The sequence below is a fragment of the Polyodon spathula genome, chromosome 7, assembly GCF_017654505.1.
Source record: "Polyodon spathula isolate WHYD16114869_AA chromosome 7, ASM1765450v1, whole genome shotgun sequence".
NCBI classification, from domain to species: domain Eukaryota; kingdom Metazoa; phylum Chordata; class Actinopteri; order Acipenseriformes; family Polyodontidae; genus Polyodon; species Polyodon spathula.
Window position 1 is genome coordinate 37,319,554 of NC_054540.1, and position 13,801 is coordinate 37,333,354.

Consider the following 13,801-nt stretch of genomic DNA (forward strand, 5'->3'; position numbering starts at 1 on the left):
CACACACACACACACACACAGTACCAGTCAAAAGTTTGAGTACACCTGCTTGAAACCAGGTTTTTCATGATTATCTATGCTTTTAACTTTATCTATAAACACTTAATATTTCATTATATGATACAAGTACTTATATAAGCTGATAATCATAAGGGAATTGCATTCAAAAATTAAATTTTTAAATGAAAATGTAAATCTTGTCAATTTCAGTGAAATGGTCACCCAAGCAAGGGAATTTCAATCTGAAGCCCAAGTCAGTTAAAGGTCTGAAATGTGTATAACACGGTGTTAGAAGACTGGCCTTATTATAAAAGTGTCTTTGTTAGAGGTTCACTGAGTTACTAAATACAGTAAATTCGTAAATCTTGAAAAACTACTCACTTCTAAATCTTTTGTAGTCATTTTTGTATTACTTTAGTGTAAATACATGTTAATTTGGATTCATATGTTGTTTTTTTCTGACTTTATGTGAACGAAAAGACACACATTTGCCTGTTTTCCTATTGGAAATAGTGATATTTTGAAATGTCACTGTCCTGGTCACAAAAGCAAAGTTTGTGGGGAAAGTCAGGGATTTTGTAGGCATATAGTCAGGTGTATGATTAAACAATTATACCAAACAGGTGCTAATGATCATCAATTCAGTATGTAGGTTGAAACACAATCATTAACTGAAACAGAAACAGCTGTGTAGGAGGAATAAAACTGGTTGAGGAACAGGCTGACAAGGCAGACAGGGGTTTCCAGATGTGCTGTCCAAGATGTCCAGCAGTGCCATCAGCTCAGAATTGGCAGAAAACAGTGGGACCGTGGTACACCCATCTACTGTCCAGAGAAGTCTGGTCAGAAGTGGCCTTCATGGAAGACTTGCGGCTAAAAAGCCATACCTCCGACGTGGAAACAAGGCCAAGCGACTCAACTATGCACGAAAACACAGGAACTGGGGTGCAGAAAAATGGCAGCAGGTGCCCTGGACTGATGAGTCAAAATTTGAAATATTTGGCTGTAGCAGAAGGCAGTTTTTCGCCGAAGGGCTGGAGAGCGGTACACGTATGAGTGTCTGCAGGCAACAGTGAAGCATGGTGGAGGTTCTTTGCAAGTTTGGGGCTGCATTTCTGTAAATGGAGTTGGGGATTTGGTCAGAATTCATGGTCTCCTCAATGCTGAGAAGTACAGGCGGATACATATCCATCATGCAATACCATCAGGGAGGCATCTGATTGGCCCCAAATTTATTTTGCAGCATGACAACGACCCCAAACATACAGCGAAAGTCATTAAGAACTATCTTCAGCGTAAAGAAGAACAAGGAGTCCTGGAAGTGATGGTATGGCCCCCACAGAGCCCTGATCTCAACATCATCGAATCTGTCTGGGATTACATGAAGAGAGAGAAGCAACTGAGGCTGCCTAAATCCACAGAAGAACTGTGGTTAGTTCTCCAAGATGTTTGGGCCAACCTACATGCCGAGTTCCTTCAAAAACTGTGTGCAAGTGTAGTAGAAGAATTGATGCTGTTTTGAAGGCAAAGGGTGGTCACACCATATATTGATTTGATGTAGATTTTTCTTCTGTTCAGTCTCTTTGCATTTTGCTAATTGATAAATATAAACTATTAACATGTCTATTTTTGAAAGCATTCTTACTTTACAGCATTTTATCACACCTGCCTAAAACTCCAACTACATAATCGCTGCGCTACACAGATTCACAGCTTAACCCTTTTAACAGACTAGGCTACTATTTACATTTACCCTGTCCAAACGACAATACTTTGCCTCAATATAGGATGAAAAATTTTGCTATTCCCGTTTGTGTGTGTGTGTGTGTGTGTGTTATTATCCATTAATTGAAAAAAGAAGTGATATATGGAAAAACAACACATTAAAAATGTGAAAAAGTGCCAAGTTGTCATAGTGTCCAGCCATTTAAAGTGGATATATCAAAAACACAAGCCAAGTTTCAAGAGACCACTGGGGCAACCTTGCCCAGCACAAAGCCAATAGGCACAACTGTACAACCGATGGGGACCAAGGTTGACCCAGTTGTTTCTACTAACTTGGCTTGTGTTTTTCAGGAAAAATAAGAGGATCAAACTTGCATTGTAGGATGAAGGCTGTTCAGTACCAGCACTTCTCTAGATAAGCTCAAAGCAGTTCAAAGCCAGGTAGAGGGAGATAAAAAATAATACTTTCTAAACAACAAACCCAAATCTGATGGACAGTGTTGCCTGTTCTGTGAAAATGCATCAGGGTCACTGTAACAGGGTAAGCAGCTGTACTGTGTTTTGTGTTTATTTATTATTTATTGTATTTATTTATTGTATATTTGTATTACGGAAAATCGCCATGTGTGTGTTATTGTTTTGTTTTTGCAGCGTGGATGGTAAGCCCATCCATGTTAATTAAAACTCATGCAGAAGGTGGCCATCTCCCGAATTAAGTGATTAATTTGTTGCTAATCGGGAACTGGTCATCTGTATAAATACCTGCAGCTCTCTGCAGTCCGGATGGGGTGTACAGAGGAGAGTACAGGAGAGCGAGAGGAGAGATATTTAAACTAAAACTTAGAAGTGTCGTTATTTTTCTGCTCTGTGAGCAGTGTTTCTTTTGTTTTTAAATATTTTATTTATTTTTGTTCTTTAATAAACTGCACATGCCGCGCCTTTGAACTGCAGCACCTGCCGGTCTGTTTTTGTTCCGCATTCTGGCCTGACGTCACCGCAACGCCATTTCCTGTCACAGTGACCTACTTCTTTGTGGCGCTGTTTGTTTAAAGTACCCTGTTTCCTTTCTGTCTTTGCAGACCCCTGAACTACAAACACTACAAAGAAGCAGTTCAGCAAGTCGCATCTCATTCTCGCGGATGGAGTACGGTATGCCAAACGTCCTTTTAACTTTTGTATGTGAAGCGGACAGTAGGCTATATTGTCTCCCATGGGTTCTACACAGTAGGGTGAAGCCACCTGCAGCAGTTCAGTTTTTGAGAGACGGGCCTTATGATGTGTCTAGTCAATATTACACTGTTAGTTTGAGGAGCTCTGCCATGTTGGTGTTTTTAGTTCCCAACAGAGTTTGGCAAAGTTGAAGGGAAGGTACAGGCAAAAACAAGTTTTGGGGGGAAAAAAAAAAAAAAAAAAAAATTGCCACCAAATTGTATTTGTCTGTCTTGAAGCCAAGTACATGTATAGATTATCTCCAAGGTGTGTTTTTTGGGGGGTTTTGAACCAACCTGCCTTTTTATAATTGGACGCAAATAAAACAAAGCCTTCAGTTAATTTTTCAACACAGTGAAATTATATAATTTAATGTACTGTGCCATTCATAAGTGAGACTAATACTTGACATGCATACTGCATTAACTTGCTTAACTGTCAGTTGATTATTTAAATACATGAATAAACGAGGACAGTATTTTATTTGTGTGCTGTGTTTTGAATATAGACACATGAAGCAGATAAATACCATGTGGAACGTGAAAGGAATGTCAGTGGATCCATTCCAATCTAATGCTCGTTTACTGTAGGTCTTGCATAACATCTGGTATGTCATTTATTTCAAGTGAAAACTATTGAATTGTTAGTGTATTTTAAAACATTACTAGACCAAAGAAAAAATGGTGTTCTATTGAACTCCCTATGTGAGTTTTTTTTTCTGTATTTATTTTCAAATAAAAATACATTCCATGCTCCTCGTTTTTATAATGCTGCAGTCGGAAGCCATAGGTACTGTAAAAGACAATGCAATTTGTGTTGCACCGTGTAACGAGAATGCAGGTGCTACTGTAGAGGCATTATCTGGTCAAACACAGCCATCCCCTTACTGCCACTGTAACCTGTTTCGTGGTATAGAGGGGCGCCTTATAGTGAGGGGCCACTTCACTTTTTAATTCTGAAACAAATAAGATTTACTTAAGAGAATAACAAACATGACTGCCCTATTCTAGTTTTGAATACTGTACTGTAGAGAAATATGAAAAAGAGGGTAACCTGGAAGGTTGTTGTTGTTTGTTAATAACATCACACATGTTAGTATTGTCTGCTTTGTAAATCTGTACCCAACAATATAGCAATGTTTTAATATGCTGAGACTTCTGCTGCTGAGTTCAGTCTCTCTATTATTCACATGCATACACTACAGTACAACAAAAGTGCAGTTTGCCAAAGATATCCATATATCAGAATGTCTTCGTGTTTGATTAGCTTAACGGCATGCTAGAGTACTGTTGCATAGCAACAAGAGGTAAAGGGCGTTCTCTAGCTGCACCCAGGATCCAGCCAGGGTGCATGCAGAAAACAGGAAAAACTACCGTCCAATCAGATTTTAATAAATAAAGTGCTGGCCAAGAAGTATATTGATATTGATTAACGCAAACCGACATGTTGAAATTAGGAAACTTGAGAGAAGAAATGTACAGGAGTGATTGTGGCCTACTATATAAGGGTTTGAACTGGACCTTGGTAAACCAGCAGTCCACATCGCAAAAAAAAACCCCACAGAATTGTACACCAATGGCAATCTCTGCACCGAGGGCCCCCCCAAGACTGTGTATACAGTTTGTTCAGTTCAGGATTGGAGTTAACTGATGGAGTAATGTAGAGAAGCTCGAATAGGACCCATGCTATACATGACTGCTGTATAGTCAGGGTGACGTGCAACAACCATACCATTGGTGTGAGAGATGAAAAAATGTGAAATTTTTATTTTATTTATTTATTTATTTATTTAAAATAAGAACAGTTTAGGAAGTGCTGTAGAAGAGGCTGATCGCCCCATAAACACCCTTCCCTTGTTAGTACACAATTTACTCCTACTAAAGCCCCTTTCACATTGGTACTCCTACCCGGGTCCTGGTTAACCAGGTCACAGTCCCATGTAGTGTGAAACTTGTGTTAACATTATCTGTAACATTTATTTTATTAAGTTCAATCAAGTTCCCTCATTCCCTTCTTTCTTCCTGGCTGGAGAAGTTTAATTCATTTAACCTGTCCTCATCGCTCAAGCAACTGAGTCCAGGGATTACCCTTCTCTGTACCTTCTTAAGTGCAATGCTGTATTTTTTGTGGTGAGGTGTTTTGAAGGACCATGTGTCTGACTGGTTGTTTTTGTCTCTCTTCTCCCAGGTGTTGGTGCCTCTGGTGCTCTTGCAGTGGCTGCTGAAAGAGCGGATGAGGCAGGGCCAGCAGTCCCTCGGCCCCCTGCTGCAGTTCGGAGTCCAGTATCTGGAGGAGGCTGCAGCCGATTACATCATCCAGCAGGGCGGCTGGGTGAGCGAGGCCTTTCACTTACTTTCTCTGAGTTCACCAGTGTGCCAGCACTGAAACCTTGAGCCTACATACACAGTACTTTTCAAATAACACTGTTAACAGGTTTTTATCTTTCATTTAGCTTTTTATAATATTTGCAACCGTTACTGAAACAACCGTTTTGTTTGTTTTTGGGTCAGGGTTGTGGGGCTGCTTTGAGCCGTTTTAAAAACCATCATAGTTTCTTTTATAGGTTCCTTGTCCTGGAAAGTGATGCACAGTTTCAAAAAAGCTACTTAAAAGGACACTGCTGGTAGCCACTGAAGCCCAGTCGGCTTCAGAGGCACCATTTTCAAAACAAATTGATGACATCTGAAAATATTCAAATATCAATATATTAGCAATGATTCTCGAAACGACTGCAAAAAATCATAAAAGAGAGGGAAGTAAAATAAATGCGGTCGTTTTGAAGTTATAGTACTTTTAGGTTATTTAAATATTACAAATCTTTCATGTATTCATTTCCCCAGTGGGGGCATATAGTGGAGACGCCTATACGTTGGTACGTACGTCACAATTCCTTGTTTGTGTTTAATTATTTAGAGTCAATACAGGGTTATATTTTCTGTCCATCTGTGTACATATTTGCATCAAAACTTTTTTTTTCATTGCACATGCTATCAAACTCTGGGCTTAGAACTGGGAGTCCCTGTACATATCTATATCACACTATGTCTTGAACTGTTCATCCAATGGAATGAAACTTGACATGAACATTTTTAGCTCTTGGTTCTTGAAGGTTTGAGAATTTTGAAGATTAAACAGTGCACTAGGTAACTAATATAAACACACTTAGGCTGATCCTACCCAATATTAGTTGTATATTTAACTGGAACTAAAGAGCAGCTCCTGATGAACTGGGCCAAAGCACAGTATTTAAGTCATTACAAAAAGAACCTGTCAGAATGATAACAAACATCATACAAAATGTAATTTTAATGGTGCTTACTAATATCTACTGATCTAGATATGACTATACTTAGTTTTATAGATATGTGTGTAATACATTATATTCGCTGTCTTAAATCACTATTTCAGTTGGGATCATTCTTACCTGATGCAGCAGAACGGCAAAATAATTTGTAATTTCTGTAATATTTCATTGGGGTAGCTGCAGGGCTAAAAATAACATCAGTGCACAAATTCAATCTCCTCAGCACCGAGGGCTGTTGGGGGAACACATCTGCCAGCAGATGCAGTAAATTTGGTCATGTGTGTTTTGATCAGGCTTTTCAAGGGTAGGTGTGCTTTACTGGGGTGGAAAAGTGGATTTAGTGAAGCCCACAGTTTTACCATTAGGCATGGATAGCTCCCATAGCTTCCCCTCACTTGGACAGGTCAGTTTTTTAGGTTGTCATTCAATAAATTGGAACCCTTTTGTGCTGATCTGTTTATCTGTCTGTCACACATGACACAGTGAACACGATAACTGCCTTGATTTTGCTCCTCCTGTTGATGTTGAGGATTGAATTTGACTAATCCAGAAAGCTTTTTGATTGTTGTGAACAGGCTGGCTTGGCTGGTGACGTCAGGCCAGGAAGATAAACACAGACGGCTCTGGGGTATGAGTGTGCTGCTTGCATGTTTAAATTATAAATAAAAAGATTTAACAAAACAGGAACAAAGACTGAACTCAAAATAAAATGGCACGAGTGCCAAAATAAACAGACACTATAAACATAAAACAAGTACCGTGCTGGCACAGCGGTCAGGTAGATAGCAGTCACTGTCTGTATTTCCTACCCCATCACAATTGTATACAATTTAACCCTTCGGATACTGTGCGGTGCAGACGAAGTTATGAGGACCTTCTGTATGTGCGTGCACTGGTTTTAATTTTGGGGGTTTAGCATTACTGTCACACCTCTTTCTCTGTTTCTTGTTTTTCTAAAACTGCACTGCCTGATAGTGCCCCCTGCTGGTAGAGAGGTTATTCCAATATTGTCTGTGCATGAACCACAAGACATTACAGAACTTGGTTTAATGTAAGTTGGTCTCCATGTTTGGGTTTGAAAACCTACTTAAAAATATCACCCCAGAATCAAGTGCTTTGCCTCACACTGGAATCACATTTACTTGTGGGAAGCCTTATGTTACTTTTAAAAAAGGTGGAGAGACAAAAATTGTCTTCAGGCACCAGGATGTTTGGAAAGCATCACCCTTGGCAACAGGTCTGAGAAGAAGTAAAGTCTGCACCTTGGTAGCGTGTAAATATGTTTTGTAAAGTGATGTAATTTTGTGTGTTTGTGAGAGATGGGTCTTTTGTAATTATGGTGCAAAGTACCCTTTTGAGTATAGGCACCCAGTATTTGTGGAACATGCTTTTGTGTAATGACCCTCGCATATGTTGTGGACTGTATGAAAGCTGCATATTCAGAGAGCAGTTTTCACATGATTATATGATAGTGGGCTGATAGGAGGTGCTCTATTGGCAGGTGCTTCTGTATTCTCCCACAAATTATGTTTCTCAAGGAATGGCTTCAAAGTCGTCATCTCTCTGGAGATCAGGCTGTTCCCTTAGTTTCTCTTTGGAGGAAATCATTGAGGAATAGTCAGGTATCTGTCAAGAACAATTTGAACGTTTTCATTCAAAACCCATTCAGGTTATGTTTATTAAATTGTGGTATGAATTAACACAGTGGAAGACTTGCCCTAACTTGTACAAGCTTTGAGGACTTATCTCCTCAATGGGAAATGCCAGAATAGTGTCAAGTGCTCAGTGTTACCTACTTGACAGTATAACCGCGTGTATATCTTCCAGGCAGATTGAGGTCTGTACATATAAAGCAAGGCTGTGTCCTCATCGAGTCACTGTGTAATATCTGGGATGGGCTTAAAATGTTGTTGAACTAGACAAATCTGGCAGAAGCCTGCTAGAGAACCCTGCAGCTGTGCCCTCGCCACAAACACTCTCTCTCTCACTGCCTCACTGCTTACACTGCCAGCATTCGAAACCAGCTTTCAGAGGATCCTGGTTAAAGAAGTTGGGTAAGAAATGTTGCAAAATACATATTCTGTAAATTGTGCAGTTTATTCATGAATGGTCACAGAAGTAAAAGTGTTCAGTTTGACTGTATGTTATATGGTAAACTTGTTGGGCTTTTTTTTGTTGGCAGTCAGAATAAAAGATTGAATTGCTGGACGTGTTAGTTATGCTGGATTAACATTTAAGATCTGGATCAAAGATTTACATTGTAGGTGGAATTTGTTGTAAGTGCATTACAGATTTTTATTGGTTAATGCACTGACACAAGGTTTCAAGATCATATTTGTTGATTTTAAATGGTTTAATAAGGTTATGTTTTTGGCAGACTCTCCCTCAGTGACAAACGTCATTCTGGTAAATTTTAAAGGTCAGTATCATTCAAGCATTGTATGGTTAAAAGATACCTCTACGGCTTATAAAAACATATTGCACATAGTAGTGCTATGTTTTTACAATACTATAAAGAAACCAAAATGCTTTTAAGGTTGTGCGTATTGATCAGCTCAGATTACATTTTCTCTGGACAATTCTCTTTAAAAATAAATAAATAATAATAAAATAAATAATGAATTAAAGACAACAGGAATTCTGAAAGTGGACCTGTAAGGTTTTAAAGGTACATTCGAAATGTATTATTTTACAGAGAGCAGAATGTTAAAGTCCAAAAGTTAACTATGTTTCCATAGTGGAATGTGGGTGGGGGTCTGGCACTACAGATCGTCTTTAAAAAATGGCTAGTCTAACTTGTTTGACCTTGGTTTTTTGTGGGTTTTTTTTTTATTATTTTAATTTTAGCTTTTTTACAGTATAATCCACTATCCACATCTCATTTTCTGTATTTAATTTAATTTAATTTTTTTTTTCTGTAGCACAACAATCGATATATGAACTAACGTTTTAGTTATATGGACAGTAGCATGTCCATGTTTGTACCAGGGTGATTTTTCATATTCAAACTTAAAAATTTAAGAAACAAATATTTGAATTAGCTGCACAAAATCTAGTATACCACTCTAACAACAGCAGAGAAATACCACAAGGTAAATTCTGAACACATCCAAATTACTAGAAACAAAACTAGAACTGAATTGTTTTTCAGCATTTACATGCTGTGTTTTGATTCATTTTAAGAAGTTTTGAGTTTTAATGAGACTAATCTAATATGATTGAGTTAAAGGAAAAGGCAGTAGTGAAGTTGTTTATTATTGGTTATTTAGGTTTATGGAAACTCAAAATAATTATTTGATATACATATTTCAATTTAGATGTATTCCCTTTTTTACCTTTGTTTTAATATTAAAATAAACATTTCCAGGAAATTAATTAAGTATGTGCACAATAATATTTACTATTTGTGTGTGTGGATACGTGTGGTTAACTGGCACAGAGCTATTTTATAATTGTTTTGAGACATGTTTGTAAATTCTCTTTTTAATGCTTCCCTGCAAGAATATATGTCACTAAGTCTCTAGAGATCCCAGTGTAAGCTCACTGTCACACACAGAGAATTCCACTGAGGAGGGCCAGGAGAGAAGATGTTAGCAGACTATTGAGCACAAAGGAGATTACTGCTGAGGCTAGGATTCTATCAAATTGAAATAACTTTTTTTTTTTTTTTTTTTTTTTTTATATACAGAGTCAATTAATTTAACCTTAGGTGGAGATAGGGCATTAATAATTCTGGCTGTTCCTGTGCCCCTTTCTGAAAGCAGGTTTTGTTTTTCTGATACCAGGTGCAAAATTAACCTACAGTGTGGCCAGATATAAAGAACGAAGATGGTGGCAACAAAATGTACACAGCGCACACCATGCATACACATGTACTGTAATAAAACACTATTGTAAGTCTCATTGACTTCTTGTCTTAGAAATATGAGAATTGGGTACCTTGAATGAGGTAACAGAGCTATTAAAACAATGTTTTCTTTCAACTCTGCAAAACATGTGAACTAACATGAAGAATGTGGGACAGTGAAGTGTGTGTAAAATGATTTTAAAACATATTTAATAATAATAATATTACTATCTAATCCTCTAGCAATGCTGTAAGAGAACCTTAAAATACTGGCATATCTGAAAGCAGCAGTATCTTCTTAAATGTTGTATAAAGCATTAATGAATTTAGATGTTAGTGCTGTCATTCCAGAGCATTTTTAAAGTAGCACATCACCAGTGTGAGTTAGTGTAGCGCTAAACCCACTGAGCCACTTGAATTTGAGATCCATATCGTAATTCAGTCCAGGACTGAAGAAAATTAAAGTGTGGCACTCTTATTTTTTGTGTATTTATCTTAAATGTCTTAAATACACCGTTTTTAATGACCAGTTTTTAGCCTTCTGTTTTGTTCTCGCTAATTTCAATTCCCAGTATTTTTCAAAGGGACCACAGTTTTTACAGAATTACTGTACTGTATCACCAGTCAAGATTTTCCTGGACACTGTTTAATCAGTTGTTTTGTTCCACCAACACTGAAAAAGAGATTTATATTTTATATTCAGATTTATTATGTAACCTCGGGTAGACCTAAATGAAAGAGGGCACATGCCTGTGTCACGGGCCTCTTGTTCTGGAATGTGTATTGCTGTCGAAGTGTCAGATCCCAGATTTAGATTGCTCTGCTTTATTCCTATTCACATAGGAGTCAGAATACCTTCTCCATAATGATTGTGATGCTGCTTCTTTTATTACCTCAAGATAAATATTCCTTGGGGGGGAGATCAATCAGCTGCTAAAACCGGATGAGCTTAGATGAGCCGAGTGGCCTCTTCTCGTTTGTATAATTTCAAATTGTCTTATGTTCTACCCTTGTTTTTGTACATTTAAACATTCATTCTAATGCTGTAAGTTTTATGTGACAACTGAGCTAGCTGATTGTTCACTTCAAGCTCCAATTATGGAAGCAAAAAACTGTATGGCTTGTGGTACAAGTTGAGTTATACATGGATGTATTTCAAGAAGCTGGTTTGCATGTGACTGTGTGCATGAGTGAAAGAATTGCAATGTGCCACTTAATGCCTTCCTGTCTGCAGAAGTGTAGTTTTACATTGTCTTGTGTGAAACACCTACATAAAGGCAGCGTGATACAATCAGTTTAAAGTAAACCTGATTCCTGGCACCGAAGCCTGGCAATTAAAAATGGAATCTGGTTTGTTCAGAAGAGAATGATTGGGGAGATTTCTTTTTTTAAATAGACTGATCTGTATGGTATAGCTAGGGCTTCTTTCTGATTTTCGTTTTTAACCGATAAAACACCCCCGATACAGAAGAAAATGAAATCGGGGTATATCCAATATTGGAAATGGTTACTCAAAAACAGAAGCCCTAGATCTATCATATTTTGTATCCATGTACTTCTTTACCTGTGTATTTAGAACTACCCATAGACTTTTTATGAATCTTGGTAAGGGCATTTAAGTCTAATATTTATGCTTTGATAGGCTGGGGTACTGAGAGGTGAAGATATTTTCAGACACAACGCAACTTGTGCAGTTGTATTCGTTTTTAAGTAAATCTTCCTACTTCTCACCTATTTTTGGATGCTGTCGCCATTGTTAAACAACTTCAGTGTTCAGTATGTGTGTAGCATTTAAGATGTGATAATAAAAGATGATATTGTTTCAAACGGTATTGAAAATTGGTTTCAGTGTAGGACAAATTACCTTAAAATGAGCAAAATCGAGAGCCTGCATGTGATTTGATACCCATGGGGAGGGGAAATGCACCCTAGAGTAGTTTCATTCAAGATGAAGAAAAAAACATTTTGGCCGTCACTTGTAGGCAAAATGTCCATCTTCTAAGCCCTAGTTCTTTTAGTTTTAAGCATTACATAGACATGTGTTCCAAGTTACAGCTGACATCTGCATTTTGATTAAACTTTGCAAGTACATTTCTGCTGTAATGGTCCATATTGTGTGAATGTTGGTTTTTGTGGTCCATATTATGTGAGTGTTGGTTTTTGTGGTCCATATTGTGTGATTGTTGGAATGTTTGTTTCTGGGAGTGGGAGTATAGCAGCTCCCTGGGTGGGGGCTTGCGTGGTAACTTTCTTCACTTGTGTAATTTATAAAAATCTGCCTCTAGCAAAATGTGGAAAGAAAACACTGAGCATGTCAAACAAGGCTGTGCAAATGAGGAGAGTTGCATGAACTTGAACTAATTGCCAAATTATCCTTGACTTGAAAGGTATTCTAGGTAATGGAATTATTATGTGTTACTTGTTTTGCACTTCCACTCACTATGAAGTTTGAAAGTAATGCACGTTAGTGTTCTTTTTTGTTTGAAATAATCTGGTACATTACTAAGTAATTGTAGCAAACTAAATAATTTTTTTAATCTGACCCATTTTGCATTTCCATTAGCGAAAAACATGATATATGGTACTACTTTAGCTTAATGAACGCTCTGTTTTTATGCTTTTTTCACGGGTTACCTGTTTGCATTTAAACTGCCAGGTTTAACTCAGTAGTGTCTTCTGGGTCAAAGTATGTTACTGGCTGCAAGTATGTCAGTCAATAAGGGGAAGTAGCCGGAAGTTTATTGACAGGAAAGAAGTCGGTGAAGGGCTGGGAACAAACTCGCTCTCCAGGTGAAATGACCCTGGAAGTGCAAAACAGTCTAAAGTTTTCTTTAACATGGAGAAGTACCAGGTAGTCTGTTTTAAAATGAAAATGTGTGCGTTTCTTTCGAAACTGCATATTTAAGACCTGTATAATGAACGGAAGTGCAGTTGGGGGGTGGGGGATGTATGGAACACTTTTGCTAGCTACAGTTACTTTTAAAAAGCTCTGTTTGCAGCCTTACTTTTAGGTAGACCTGAATGTCTGGTAATTTCACTTTGAATTGCTTTGGTTTTTAAATCCTAGTAGTGACCCCTAATCTTGATTGATTACAGACTGAACTTATTAAAAAGAGTGTTGACTGATGAAACTGCCAGATACAAGTTAGTGGGTGAAAAATAACCTGGATGATGTAGCATTGTATTTGAATACATTGTTTTACAATGTAAACCAACATGGATTTTGACAACTCTAAATCACCAATTCAGTATGTAAAGCATAAACGACGGTAAGTGGTCAGTCTGTGAAAATAATCCACTGTGGATTTATACTCTCCGATTCACCACTTGGAGTTTATTCTAACTGAACTGGTAACCATTATATTATTATTAGACTTCAAGATGGTCACATAAAATGCTGTCAAATTAAAAAAAAAAAAATAATTCTAGTTCTTTTGGTTTGTAAAGTGTTATACAGAAAGCATACGGGTACTATATCAATTTTCAAGGTGATTGACTTTCAGAAGGGAAAACAAATAATTCACAGTTTTCGGTGACTAACAGCTCCGTGTTCTTAGTCATAAATTCACAGTTTCAATCACACAATGAATCAATTAAAGCAGTGTTTTTCAACCTGGGGTCTGAGCCCCTGTTAGAGGTCTACAGCACATAATAGGGGATTGCATGACAAATGTCACCCTTCTCAACGCTTTGGTCTTAAAATGACCGTAAACTTT

The 13,801-nt window shown here is 37.7% G+C and overlaps 1 protein-coding gene across 1 annotated transcript in view; it reads left to right on the plus strand.

The window, feature by feature from the left end:
* Positions 1 to 13,801, plus strand: part of LOC121318608 (bcl-2-like protein 13) — a 42,063-nt gene that overhangs the window by 21,800 nt on the left and 6,462 nt on the right. The window contains exons 5-6 of the mRNA XM_041255472.1: positions 2,805 to 2,874; positions 5,122 to 5,265. Coding sequence (XP_041111406.1) covers positions 2,805 to 2,874; positions 5,122 to 5,265 — 214 coding nt within the window. The remainder of the gene's footprint in view (positions 1 to 2,804; positions 2,875 to 5,121; positions 5,266 to 13,801) is intronic.